At 48.3% G+C, this 13665-nt stretch overlaps 1 protein-coding gene across 5 annotated transcripts in view; it reads right to left on the bottom strand.

Moving 5' to 3' along the window:
* MAP2K1 (mitogen-activated protein kinase kinase 1) overlaps window positions 1–13665 on the bottom strand; it is an 84591-nt gene that overhangs the window by 32782 nt on the left and 38144 nt on the right. For 3 of the 5 annotated variants that reach the window (XM_014576602.4, XM_006129166.5, XM_006129167.5), the window contains one exon: window positions 2696–2906. In XM_014576602.4, coding sequence (XP_014432088.1) covers window positions 2696–2906 — 211 coding nt within the window. Of the gene's footprint in view, window positions 1–2695; window positions 2907–4794; window positions 4935–12076; window positions 12133–13665 lie in introns of those variants that run through there. The other 2 variants (XM_089782084.1, XM_006129169.5) reach the window with 2 other exon arrangements.

Genomic DNA, 13665 nt, shown 5'->3' with positions numbered 1-13665 from the left:
TAGGGGCCATACACAGCCCCCAGTTTACCTGGATCTAGCCCCCAAGGCTCGGGTCTCACTCCCAGCATTGGGGAGCCCGAGCTGGTGCTCCAGCCCCACCACCACCACCCCCTGCAGAGATGGAGCACACAAAATCTATTAGCCTGAGCTCACCTAGGCTCTGGTGTGTGAGGGGAATGTGAAGAGTGTCTTTCTCCTTCTCAGTCAGGGGCTACATCAGTGAGGATTTGGTGGTGTGGCCCCTGACTGATTTTTCTGTGTGTCAGCAGTCCCCGACCCTTAAAAAGTTCTCCACCCTGGGTTAAATCATACCGACAAAATGCAACTCCACCTCCTTGCTGCCTCTGTATCAGGGGCATCAAAGGGGTGGGGAGGTGAGGGCCAGTGTCCCTGGAGAGCTGGGTTTTTTAGCCGGCTCCCCTGTTGCCTCCCACAGAGGGAGCAGCGCAGAAGTGGGGGCAGGCAGGAGCCAGTACTGGGGGGAGCTGGTTTAAAAGCTGGCTGCCCATGAGCACCAGCTCCCATGGAACCACCTCGCCCTTTCCCCCCCCACACACACACTGCTGCTCCATCAGAGGCGGCAGGGGCAGGGGACAGGTGGGAGCTAGTGCTTGTGGAGAGCTGGCTTAAAAGTCAGCTCCCCCTGAGGTCCTGCCTCCCCTCACCGCCGCGTAAAAATGTGTAACTGCTAAAATTTCCAACAGTTGCACGTTTACACAAATGAACGGTAGTTAATGTCCTTGGTGAACTCCCGTGTCACAAAATGCAGACACTTCTTGTGAAAAAAAATCTTGTAATCGAAATCCCATTTTTCAGAGGAAAAGTGGTTTGGATGGAAAGTTTTCAACCGGCCTCACAACTAACCCATCCACTCCTCTTACAAAAAACTGCCAAACTACTGCACTACGGTAGGGGGGTGAAATGGGGCTGGAGTATACTGATCCCCTACTCCCAGAAAGAGCCACCTGGACCCCTTCCCCCACTCTGGAGGCACTAGGGTCCAAGTGATGCCTTTGCTCTCCTCCCCCACATCACCACAGGACCTTGGGGAAAAACTGTCAAGAACAGGAAGCCAAAGATTTTAGCCAATAAAAGCAGTAGCCAAAGGAGGGATCTCTGGGCCCTTGGATATTCCAATGAGAGCTGAAGAAAGTTTTCTGATAACCTCTGCCCTGTGCTGATTGGCTGCTTGCTCCCCCTCTTCCCACCCATCAGTCACATTCATTCCACACCAGCCCCTCTTTTATAGGGTTACCAGGCAACTGGTCAGCAACACAGCAGGCCTAAGGCAGGCTCCCTGTCTGTCCTGGCTCCACACAGAAGCAGTGGCATGTTGAGGGCCTCCAGGGAGCTCTGCACACTGCCCCTGCTCTGAGTGCCAGCTCTGCAGCTCCCATTGGCCAGGAACCATGGCCAATGGGAGCTGCAGGGACAATGCACAGAGTTGACTGGCCCCGACTCTGCCTAAGAGCTGGGGGTGAAGGGACATACCTCCCATGGCTCCTGGAAGTAGCAGCAAACACCCCCTGCATTCTCCTCTACCCTATAATCCCCTCCCACCCTCTGAATGCCTCTGCTCTAACCCAGAGACCTTCCCACATCCCAAACCCCTCATCCCCATCCCCACACTAGTGCTCTCACCCCCAGCCAGAGCCCTTCCCTCTTCCCACACCCTAATTTCCTGGCTTAGCCTGTAGTCTCCTCCTGCACCCAATCCCCTGCCCCAGCCAGAGAATGAGTGAGAGTGGCAGAGAGCGAGCGATGGAGGAGGGGGGGATTGAATGAGCCAGGCCACGGCCTCAAACTTAGAGCAGGGGCAGGACAAGGGTGTTCAGTTTTCTCCAATCAGAAAGTTGGCAACCTACCCTCTTACACTATTCTCCCTTTTGATTTCCAGCGGTTTCTCTTACTCCTCAGAAATGTGAAGAGTACCAGCGCCTACCGGAGCCACTCTCAGTGTTCAACTCAGCGGGTCTTAACTAGACCCACTAAATCAAACACCGCAAGATCAATCTCTGGCACCGCAAGTGGAGATGTGGCCTTCGTCAGAAAGAGTGCTACTTGCGGCAGTAGAGCACTCCTTCTGCACAGGGGAAAGGGCCTTCCTGCATGGCAGTGAAAGAGGCAGGGAGGTTGAGACAGCGGTTCCACCAACGGTTCTCCCGGTTCTACAGAAAAGGAGCCCTGATGCTGCAGGAGCAAGCACAAAGTAGATCTATTCCTTTACTGGAGAATTTCCCCCTCTTCCAACCCCGACAGTGTAGAACATATTAAGCCCCTGTGCAAAAACTTGGCTTAGAGAACAGGATATGCTGCTTTGCTAATCCAAAACATTAATGGTGGACATCCTAAACATTAGTGAGGGTCTACTGTGTAATTCAATTTTGAGCCAGAGACATACGTTTTTTGCCAAGAAACAAAATCCCACCTACTTTACAAAATATGAGAAGCTGCTAAAGAAAAATCGAGGGGATTACTGGCCTGTCATCACTACCGCATGGAACACAATACCAAGTCCACAGACAGGGGAAGTGGAAGCTACAGAGATATTTGACCTTTGCTATTTTTAGAAGGCATTTCCACTTCTCCTGGAAGTTGATCTTTCATAATATTCTTTGTGTGACTGTCATTTTTGGATGGGCACTAAGCTTAGAAAAGGCACAATGGAAATTCCCGTTGACAAGGCGGTTCTCACCTTTCTTGCCATAATGAGGCCAGAAGGTTTGTGAGAGACTTTGAAGACCACGCCGCCGTTCCCTGCTCCCAGCTCACTGATTTTCTCGAAGTCGTCATCCTTCAGCTCCCCAACTTTTTGCTTCTGCGTAAGGAAAGCTTCAAGACGTTTACGTTGCTGCTCATCCAATTCTAACTCCTCCAGCTTCTTCTGCAGTGCCTCTAAATTTGTCCTATGCAGCGAAGAAAGCGTAATTTGATTAAGCTAGGTCTACACTACAGCCATTACAGTGGTACAATATGACACTATAGCACCACTGTACAGACACTTTCAACATCAACAGAAGGGTTTTTTATACCAGTGGAGCTAATCCACCTCTCTGAGAGGTTGTACCTGGGTCACTGAAAACTCTACTGTTAACCTATCCATGTCTTGACTGGGAGTTAGATCAGGGCATGAAAACTACAGCCAGACAATCGAATGTTTATGCGTAGACCAAGCTTAAGCAATGTTGCAGGGATGGGAGGAATAGCACCACTGAACTCAAAGACTATCTGAGCAAGACCCTGAATCTTTGCTCTTACAGGCATCATCTTGCAGGATCATATCTTACGTGTGCACTAGCAAGAGTCACACAACTAGATCCTTAAAATGATAACGGCCAGACTGGGTCAGACCAAAGGTCCATCTAGCCCAGTGTCCTGTCTGCTGAGAGTGGCCAATGCCAGGTGCCCCAGAGGGAATGAACAGAACAGGAAATTATCAAGTGATCCATCCCGTCACCTGTGCCCAGGTTCTGGAAAACTGTACCTCAGGACACCATCCCTGCCCATTCTGGCTAATAGCCACTGATGGACCTAACTTCCATGAATGTATCTAGCTCTTGTTTGAACCCTGTTATAGTCCTTGATGTATGGAAGCTATTTCAGACAAAATAACACAAAAGTAGCTACACAGTACCTATCCCCTTCCTTTTTGAGGCACTGGACCAAATTCATGCCTGATGTAAATTCTTGATCCACCTAGTGGGATCAGTAACTCAGCATTACTGGTTAATGGTTTGATTAATATAACACCACCTCCCCACAAGCTATTTTTAAATTCACATTTTAATAGGTGACATGCAGCCTCCTGCACATTTTGTCTAAATGTCTTAAACACTGATCTTCACATGCGATTTTGGATCGACCAATCCACTCAAAAGCCTCACCCTTGAGTTGTGAGGAAAAGAAAACTCAGGGGGTACATCTAGACTACGGGTTTTTTTGAAAGGAGATATGCAAATTCGGCACTAATTTGCATATCTTCTTCCGATCACCTTTTGACCTTAAAAAAGGTTTATGCGGTTTTTCAAAAAAGGGGTTTTTTTTCTGAAAAAAACTGCATCCAGACTACTTTCACAAAACCCACTTTCGAAAAAGTGATCTGAAGAAGATATGCAAATTAGTGCTGAATTTGAATATCTCCTTTTGAAATAAACCGTAGTCTAGACGTAGGGAGTTTAAGGCCAGAAGGGACCATCAGATCACACTCTGACCTCTTGTATATCATACGGCACTCGCCCAGCACTCATGAATCAACCCCAACTCAACTAGCATTAGACCGAAGTATTACAGTCCTCCAGAGACTGAATTGGTGTGTGCCATAGTCAGAGAACAGGAACAAATAAAGCACATCCAATAGCATAAAGCAATGAAGCCATTCAAATCAAGCACAAACGGAAAATACGTACATAAAATAGTCATTTCAGGGACAAAATAGCCTGTTTCAATATTAAACCCGTCAAAAAGTTTTCAAGTTCACTACTTCTCCTGGTCAACAACATGCCAACTAGAAAGCTTGATTTAATAAGGTCAGAAAAATAAAGAAGAGCTGAATACAGTAATACAGATAACAGCTCAGTTTGAGAGAACAGCCAATACATTCAACTTCTACACAACGAAAACAAAACAGAATTTAACTCCAGAATGCCGTGTCTACGGAACAGTGCATCTGAACGAGAAACCATGTATTGCTGCACCCAAAAAATAAGAAATAAATACATAAATAAATGGATGCTGCAGCAAATATCCAGGGACAAGCCCTCAAATTATTGCTCAGCCAAATCATGAACTTCTTACCCGGGCAACATTTCCAATGAACTTAATGCTGTGAGAGTAAGGATTTAAGGAGTTGGCTCACAGCCCTTTCGCGCGGACAGCAGGAACACTCTCCCTCGGGAGGATTTTAACAAAGTGCTGAGTGATATCCAGCAAAACCATTTCTAAGTATCACTTAATCAACGCTATTAACGTGTGCAGCCATGACCAAAGAGAAGGTGCATTCGGAGTTCTCAGCCAGACCAAGACCACTGAGCTGCTGCAAGGCAGAGTCCCTGTACCACAATGACAAATTATCTTAATATAGCAATAAGTCTGAGTGGACGGTGGAAGCATCAGGCAAAGGACTTCCCTCCCTTCACTTCCGCAAAACTGCTCCTCTGGAGTCCAAAAGAGAACCCAAAATTAGAAGTTATTCCTCTTTGAGCTTCCACAGCGGACATGGAATGAACATCAACAAGGTGCAAACAGGTTCAATCAAGAGCACATTTGTGAGAATACTTAATCCAGCCTTCTGAACATGCAAAGGCTTAAAAAAAACCCAACCCCACAAGCCCTCGATGTTAACCGATACTCTTTCCCTGAATACGATCACTATTCCTAGCTCAGTTAGAAGTCAGCGCAGACAGGTCAGACAAGAGACAATTAAGGAGAACATAGTTATTTCTAAGCCAGGTGGCTTTAACTGAGTAAGTTGTATACAGAGTATGAGAATTCCTGAGGTCTGCAGTTGGCTGCACCGCACAGGCAGGGCAGCGAGCGAGCGAGCGGTCAGGCAGGCAGGCATCAGGCACTGTGGGGCCCTGGAGGCGCGGGGACCGAAGGCTACCGCCTTGCTTGCCTTGCCCTAAGGCTGGGCCTGTTTAGAACTTCAAAATGCTGGCATCCAGCCTCATTGCAATCATGCTGAATAGTTACTAGCCCAGACACCAGAGACATCAGGGTTTTATGGAGCCCTGGACCACAGCAAGTGGGGGCCCTTCTGCCTCTCCAAGGGTATGTCTACACTACAGCGCTAATTCGAACTAAGCTAATTCGAATTAGCGCAGCTAGACTTAAAAACTAGTTCGAATTAGTGTTTTGCTAATTCGAACTAGCATGTCCACACAGAGTGGACCCTGAACAGAGGTTAAGGATGGCCGGAAGCAGTGCCGGCAGGGCATCAGATGAGGACTTAGAGCGTGGAGCTGCTGTCTCAGGCTAGCCGAGGGCTGTGCTTAAAGGGACCCGACCCCCACCCCGGACAGACAGTTCTCAGGGTTCCCTGCTTGCAAAGCAGTCCTGGCTTGGAGTGCCCACACGTGGAACATCACAGCACTCAGCAATCACCCCAGCTGCACTTGCCGCAGGCTGCCATCTGGGGGGAGGGGTAATAGGGGGGCTGCAGGAGAACTTCCACCCCGAAAAGCCCGCAGAGCCAGCCCAGTCCTCCCCATCGGGGGCGCGTACCCCATTCCTCCCTCACCTCCTTCCACTTACCCTTCCCTAGCCCCCCTTCCTGATGTACAAAATAAAGAAAACGTGTGTTCAAAAATAGAATCTCTCTTTATTGAACAAAACTGGGGGAGACTGGGAAAAAGAGGTGGGAGAGGGGAAGAGAGAGGCTGGGAGAGGGGAGGGCAACTAAAATGATCAGGGGTTTGGAACAGGTCCCATATGAAGAGAGGCTAAAGAGACTGGGACTTTTCAGCTTAGAGAAGAGGAGACGGAGGGGGGATATGATAGAGGTCTATAAAAGCAAGAGTGGTGTAGAGAGGGTGCATAAAGAAAAGTTCTCCATTAGTTCCCATAATAGAAGGACTAGAGGACACCAAATGAAAGGAATGGGTAGCAGGCTTCAAACTAGTAACAGAAAGTTCTTCTTCACAAAGCAAAGAGTCAACCTGTGGAACTCCTTGCTGCAGGAGGCTGTGAAGGCTAGAACTAGAACAGAGTTTAAAGAGAAGTTAGATCAAGTCATGGAGGTTGGGTCCATGGAGTGGTGTTAGCCAGGGGGTAGAAATGGTGTCCCTGCCCAAAGTTTGTGGAAGGCTGGAGATGGACAGCACGAGACAAATGGCTTGGTCACTGTCTTTGGTCCATCCCCTCCAGGGTACCTAGGGTTGGCTGCTGTCGGCAGACAGGCTACTGGACTAGATGGACCTTTGGTCTGACCCAGTACAGCCATTCTAAGCTCAGGGCTCAGGGTCGGGGGTCTCACTGGACCACCCTGATTTTCATGCATACCTGCTCCTGGGTGGCCAGGCTGGCAGCTCTCCTGCCCTAGACGGCCACTTTCCTGTGCCTAGTGCGGAGTTCGTGGACAAGGTCCACAATGTCTGCACTAGACCAGGCGAGTGCCCACCTCTTGCGGTCCTGGCCAGGCTCCCGAGAGCCACCAGCCTGGTCCCGGGAAGAGGCAGAGGGCTGGGGGGCATCGGGTGGCTGGCTCATGGCATGCCAGGTGCAGGGTCTGCTGGCTGGGTGCTGGCAGGCTTGCACCTGGCACGGGCACCGTAACCAGCCCGTGCCCCTTTAAGGGCTCCAGGGCCGGGAGGGGGGCATACGAGTTTCCCTGGTGGTGCCCAGAGTGGCCACCAGGGAAAGCTGGGGAGGGCTAGCCTCCCACTAGTTCGAATTAAGGGGCTACACAGTCCTTAATTTGAACTAGTAAGTTCGAACTAGACTTAGTCCTCATGCAATGAGGTTTACCTAGTTCGAACTAAGTGCTCCGCTAGTTCAAATTAAGTTCGAACTAGCGGAGCGCTAGTGTAGCGCCTATGAAAGTTAATTCGAACTAACGTCCATTAGTTCGAATTAACTTTGTAGTGTAGACATACCCCAAGACAAGCCTGCCAGGGAAAACAGAGCCGGGGTGCAAGAGCTAGCCCTGCTCTGCCTAGCACTCCTGCTGGGGAGTGGGTCAGGATGTGGCAGCTTTCCCCACTCCCAGGCAGGAGCACCATATGGGCAGCTGGACAAGGTGTCACCCAATTTTTTACTACTCCCCAACAGCCCAGGACCCCTGGGGATGGTCCCCACTGGCCCAGTGGTTAATCCACCACTGCCGGGCACCAGATCAGCTCATCCACTCTTATCAAGAGGATAAGTAGAAACCTAACACTGTACTCAATTATTAATAAAAAAAGAAAAATGTACACAGCCTACTCACCCTGGAAAAGTGTAATTTTGCAAGGCTACTTTGCATATGAATTATCTATATGGGCAAATGTACTGGCATAACTATACCAAAATCATTAGTGTGCTATAAAAATACTGTTATAAATCCCTGTGCAAACACTTCATTCTGGGATCAAAGTGATTTTATTCAGATATGAACAGAGTCATTTGGAAGCAAGTAATTATACAGGCTGAACCTCTCTAATCTGGCACTCTGTGGGTCTGGCAACATATGGTCTTACACGGTGCTTTTTTTGTAAAAACAAAAAAAGGTGCCGGTACTCTAGGGGAAAAGTTGTTGAGCTCTGACTGGAAGTGCCGGTACTGCATCTGGAGGTGCCGGTACTGCATACCGGGCAGTACCACCACAAAAAAAAAAAAAACACTGGTCTTACATGAGTTTAGCTAGTCCCATGGGTGTGGCCAAGTTTTCTACAGTCCCATAAAGTTTGTTTACAGCCACCAGTTCCGGATCTCCACATTCTGTATTGTGATTTAGCTCTAATTTACTCCTACATGTCTCCGAGGGGCAGCCGTGTTAGTCCGTAACTTTAAAAAACAAACAAGTAGTCAGTCCTGTAGCACCTTAGAAACTAACACATTTGCCTATTATATATATTCAAAACCCACTTCCTCAGATGAACAGAGGAACTGGGTTTTGCCCATGAAAGCTCATGTTATCCCTAAAAGTATTCTAAGAGCCCAATAAGCAGTGGAAGTGCTGGTAATACTGCTAAGCATAAGCCTTCTTTTTATGCTTTATCTACTATTTCCTTGTGCCAATACAGTAAAATTGTGTAAGAACACTAATGCTTTGTTATGAAGAGAGCTGATACACCCTATAGCAGCCTACGCCTAGCCAGGGGTTATCAGCAATGTCATACATTACTAAGCAAACTCTGTTCCATTTATTTGCCTCGGTGAAATAAAAATAAAAATAAGAGAGACATACTCGCTACAATATTGACCTCCCATGGTCCGGCACATTCTCTAGTTCAGCACCAATCAGGACTGGAGGGTGCCAGACTAAAGATTCTGTACCAAAATCAAGTGTCCACACAAGGGACTTACACCAGTATCATTCTAGTGGAATAGTTATTTCAATATAAGTGTAATAAGACATTTGTCCAGGTAGACATTTGCCCAATTGTCCAGAAGACAGATACTGTAATAAAGTAAAACCGTGAAGAAAGAGGCATAGTTATCATCTAACTTCCCAAGCATAAGGCAGAAAGCAAATTAGTCACTAGAACTTTTTCTGATACACCCGGTGAAAAATAACTTAAAGCTTCAAGTGAATTAAAATATGTATTTGGGGAACGCAGCTGTCCTCCATCTCTTCTCTTACTGTGGTAACTCCATGATAAAAATAAGAGCAGGCAATGATTAACAGGCGCTAAGTATCCTTTATCACATTACTGTAAACACTTGCACAGTGAAGCAAGCAAATTCTGCACCCTGCACCGGAAGTTTGCTGACAGACGAGAATAAGTAGCTCATGTTTTCAGAGCACACATGCTTACAGACCCACACACCTTCTGTCCATTTACTAAGTCGGAGAGTTTGCTGTGTCAGCTGAAGTCTTCAGCAGGTTACAGCTCAGTCAAATGGCCACCTGCTACACTCACAGCTCAGCCATAAGAGACCAGACTGTCCACTCAGTGGTGGGCTACTTCACCTAGAATGGTCCCTTCGCGTATGTGCTAACTACTAGGGATCTTAAAACTAGTGTGTGTGAAGTTTTCTGTGGAGACTTGTTTACATGTGTGGGGGGCGGGGGAGGGAAGGCAGGAGTTGGTGCTTGCCGGGAGCCAGCTTCCCCACCAGGGTTCCCTCTAAGCTTCACAGGTGATTAATCAGCCCCGCCCAATCAGGCACAGTTCTCTGTGCAGGGAGCTGGCTGACTGGGCGGGGCTGATTAATCACCTGTGAAGCTGTGCTGCTGGGCAGCTTAGAGGGAACACTGCTCCCCACAAGTACCGGCTCCCGTTCCCCACCCCCATCGCTACCTCTCTTTCAGAGGCAGGGGGAGCAGTTGGCTCAGTGGGAGCCGGTATATGCAGGGAGTCAGCTTTAAAGCCAGCTCCCCCCGAGCACTGGCTCCTGCCTGCCCTCTCCCTCCCCACCCATACTGCTCCCTCTAATACAGAGGCAGCACCATGGGGGAAAGAAGAGAGAGTCAGCTCAGTGAGAGCTGGTATATGCAGGAGGAGCCTGCTTTTAAACAAGCTCCCTGGGAGCACTGGTGGGATCCCACCCCCACATCTCCTGCCTCTGAAACAGAGGCAGCAAGGGGGAGGGGCCTACATGTAACTAAGAGGGTTAACCGATGAGCCCAATCTCATTGGTTAACCATGTTCGCAACTAGTCACATCCCTACTAATGGCTTATGCTAAACTATCTGTTCGATCTTGTATTTAGCTGTGACACTCTCAGGACTCTTCCAAGACCTGAAGAAGAGTTCTGTGTAGTTGGAAAGCTTGTCTCTCTGACCAACATAAGTTCATCCAACAGACGGTATTACCTCATTTACCTTGTCACTTAGCCATGTATCTTTTTACAGAAGCAGAACGGAACAAACATTCCATGCACATTCCTGACCGATGTTGAACATATTGTTTAATGAAGAGAGAGACACAGACAGACACATACGCTTAGGAAGTACAGCTCTGCGCGCTTTATAGGAAAGCTACAAAATTACAGGAGGGTGAGGAGAGGAAAGGATCCTTAATTCTTTTGGTCATTCATCTAGTGTGTCCTTTCAAATGTCTCCTTCTGGATACCAGAAGCAACCTTCCAGAGCTTCGATATGCTCCCATTTAAAACTGAACTCCTTCATAGGAGGGATGTAAAATCCCACTTAATTGGTTAACCAGTTCAACTATTTAACCAGTTAACCAATTAAAGGGGCAGGCAGAGAGCCCCCGCTCCCTGCAGGCAGCCTCCTGTGCTCCAGCCTGTTAAAGGTGAGGCTTACTGGTTAACCGCAAATTCACATCCCTACATCATAGTGTACTTTTCAGCTATTTACTTATTCATTTGCATTAAATAGAGCCCGAGTTGACCAAGAACATACGGGCCAAACCACAGAATCATTTTTGTCTAACATGATTTCTGTGCAGAAGACACATTTCCCTGCATCTAACACGCAGGGCCAGATTTTCAAAAGAGCTCAAAAGACAGATATACAAGTGCTCAGCGACCATCGTTAGAGCCTGTCTTTTACAAGAGCTCAGATCCTACTGAGGTACCCCAGGCAAGAATTTTTATAGCACTCCAATAGCTAAGAAGGACAAATCTCACCAAAATTCAATCGACTTGTGCTCCTAAGAAGGACAAATCTCACCAAAATTCAATCGACTTGTGCTCCTAAGTCACTTGGGAACTTTTAAAAAGCATATGCCAAGCAAGTGACACCAAAGCACTCAGGACTCAAAGGCTATGGTGGCTTCTTGCACAAGAACATCTTGCACAAGGGTTCTTGTGCAAGAGGTCTTGCGCAAGAAAACGTCCACATTGCTATGTGTGAGCTGTGCTTTTGCGCAAGCGCGCCCATGGCAGTGTGGACACTCTCTTGCGCAAGAAAGCTCTGATGGCCATTTTAACATAGGGCTTTCTTGTGCAAGAAATCCCTGCCGAGCGTCCACACTGCCCTCTTGCACAAAAGTTCCTGCGCAAGAGGGCTTACACCTGTTAAAAGAGAGCGTAGCTCTTGCGCAAGAAGCCGTCTCTTATCATGCCGTACTGTAAATTTCCTTGCGCAAGAGCGGGCAGGCAGTGTAGACGCTCTGTGGATTCTTGCGCAAGAACGGCCGTACTTGCACAATAACCCACCAGCGTAGACATAGCCAACACGTTCAACTCTGGCCACTGATTTTAGCATCTAACTAGGGATCAGCTTTCTGAAAGTCTAACCTCAGTAGGGAGTAATAATGACTTTAGCAAATCTCTTCTACATTCTGCTGACTGTTGGAAGGTGCAATGGGCCAAAATCCATGGTTGTATTTGCGGGGAGCCTTGAGGGGGACTAGTTACACTCGCTAACAAAGTCTTGCTAAAAAGCTTCCCTTTAAGGCAGGGGTGGGCAATAAGCTGGACATGGTTCACCAGGGAAAGCCCGACAGGCCACCTGAGGTTTACTTACCTGCGGTTCCTCAGGTAGAGCCACTTGAAGCTTCCATTCATCGTGGATCAACATTCCTGGCCAGTGGGAGCTGTAGGAAACTATGTCCCAGTGCACTCTGCTTCCTGCAGCTCCTGTTTTTGGCTGGGAACATCAATCCGCGGTGAATGAGCGCTCCAAGTGGCTGGACCTGTGGAAGTGAAAGTAAATAAAGCGCCAGTGGCCCACCAGGGGCTAACCCTGGTGAACAGTCGCCAGTCCGAGGCCTGGTTATCACAACCTCTTGAATGTTAGTCAAAGGAAACATAAAATTCTCTCTCAGAAGTAGGAGCACACAACTGGAAGGACCAAGAAGCCAGACTCATATAGACGGGGTGCCAGAACAGTTTTCAATATCCCTTTTGAGGAAGAGAAAAATGCCAACACAACATTTTCTCTCTGCAAATCTTACAGCTGCCATATTGTTCCTATGGAATACTCTTTGGCAATTGCTACAGATGAAAAATATAAAATTTCAGTTTGTCAGAGATGGGGTGATCACTAACTCCACCACATTGGGCGTCAAGTTATCGATGGCTGGGAATTTGAACTAACCCTGGGAACTCAAAAGTCTGAAAGAGCAGAGGAAAATCTCTATTCTTTTGGTCCTAGCAGGTCCTGTGAAAGCAGAGGTGAAAGTGAGCTGATGCACCTGCGTGTGGCGCACCGGTTAAGAGACTGGAGAGCTGGGGCAGAGCTCCTGTTGCTGCTGGTACCCTGGGCTGTGCAGCCACAGCACACCCAGGGCATGTCTACACTAGGAAATTATTTCAAAACAACTAAATTTGAAATAACTCCTGATTTAACAAATTCAAACTAGCATGTCCACACTACGGGGAAGCCTCAAAATTATTTGAGGCAGGCTCTGTTAACGTGGATGCGCTACCTTGAATTGAGCCCCAGAAAGCACTGGGGAGTCATTATTTTGAATGACTCTGGGGAGTCGTTATTTCAAAATAGCAGCACTGGAGTGCAGGAGCACAGATTTTGAAATAACCAACCTGTGGACAATCCGCTTATTATTTCAAAATAACTCCCTAGTGTAGACTAGGGCCCAGGCTCCAATCCCGGTGCTTGGGTGGCCAGGTAGCACAGTCCCCACCATCCCAGCCAGCCCTGGGAAATCTGGCAGCCTGGCAGTGCAGTAGCCATATTCCCAGCCCTAAGCTCCTCCACACCCTCCCCAATACCCTGCCCTGAGCCACCCCCCACACATCCCCCCAATCTCCTGACCTGATCCCTCCACACACCCCAAAGCCCTCTGCCTCGACTCCTGCACCCCCACAATCGCCACACCCCTGCCCTGAACTCTCCCCACCACTGCCCTGACTCGCACCCCCACAAACCTAACCTCCTGCTTGAGCACCCCCCCCCACATACACTCTCCTCAGCTCCCTGCCCTGTGCCCCCAGCACTCCATCCCACACTTACATTTCTTACAGATACTGCCCTATGCCAACCCCTCACCAGCTGCCTGCTCTGACACCCCCACAGGGGGTTGCAATACAACAGTATGTGTAAGAAACGTAAGTTACCTTAACCCCAATGTAAGAACGAACTTGTCGAGTGAG

The sequence above is a fragment of the Pelodiscus sinensis genome, chromosome 14 (genome assembly GCF_052426305.1).
Source record: "Pelodiscus sinensis isolate ZL-2025 chromosome 14, ASM5242630v1, whole genome shotgun sequence".
In the NCBI taxonomy this organism is placed as follows: domain Eukaryota; kingdom Metazoa; phylum Chordata; order Testudines; family Trionychidae; genus Pelodiscus; species Pelodiscus sinensis.
Note: the sequence above shows the minus strand (reverse complement) of the source record. Positions and strands in the feature narration are given on the sequence as shown.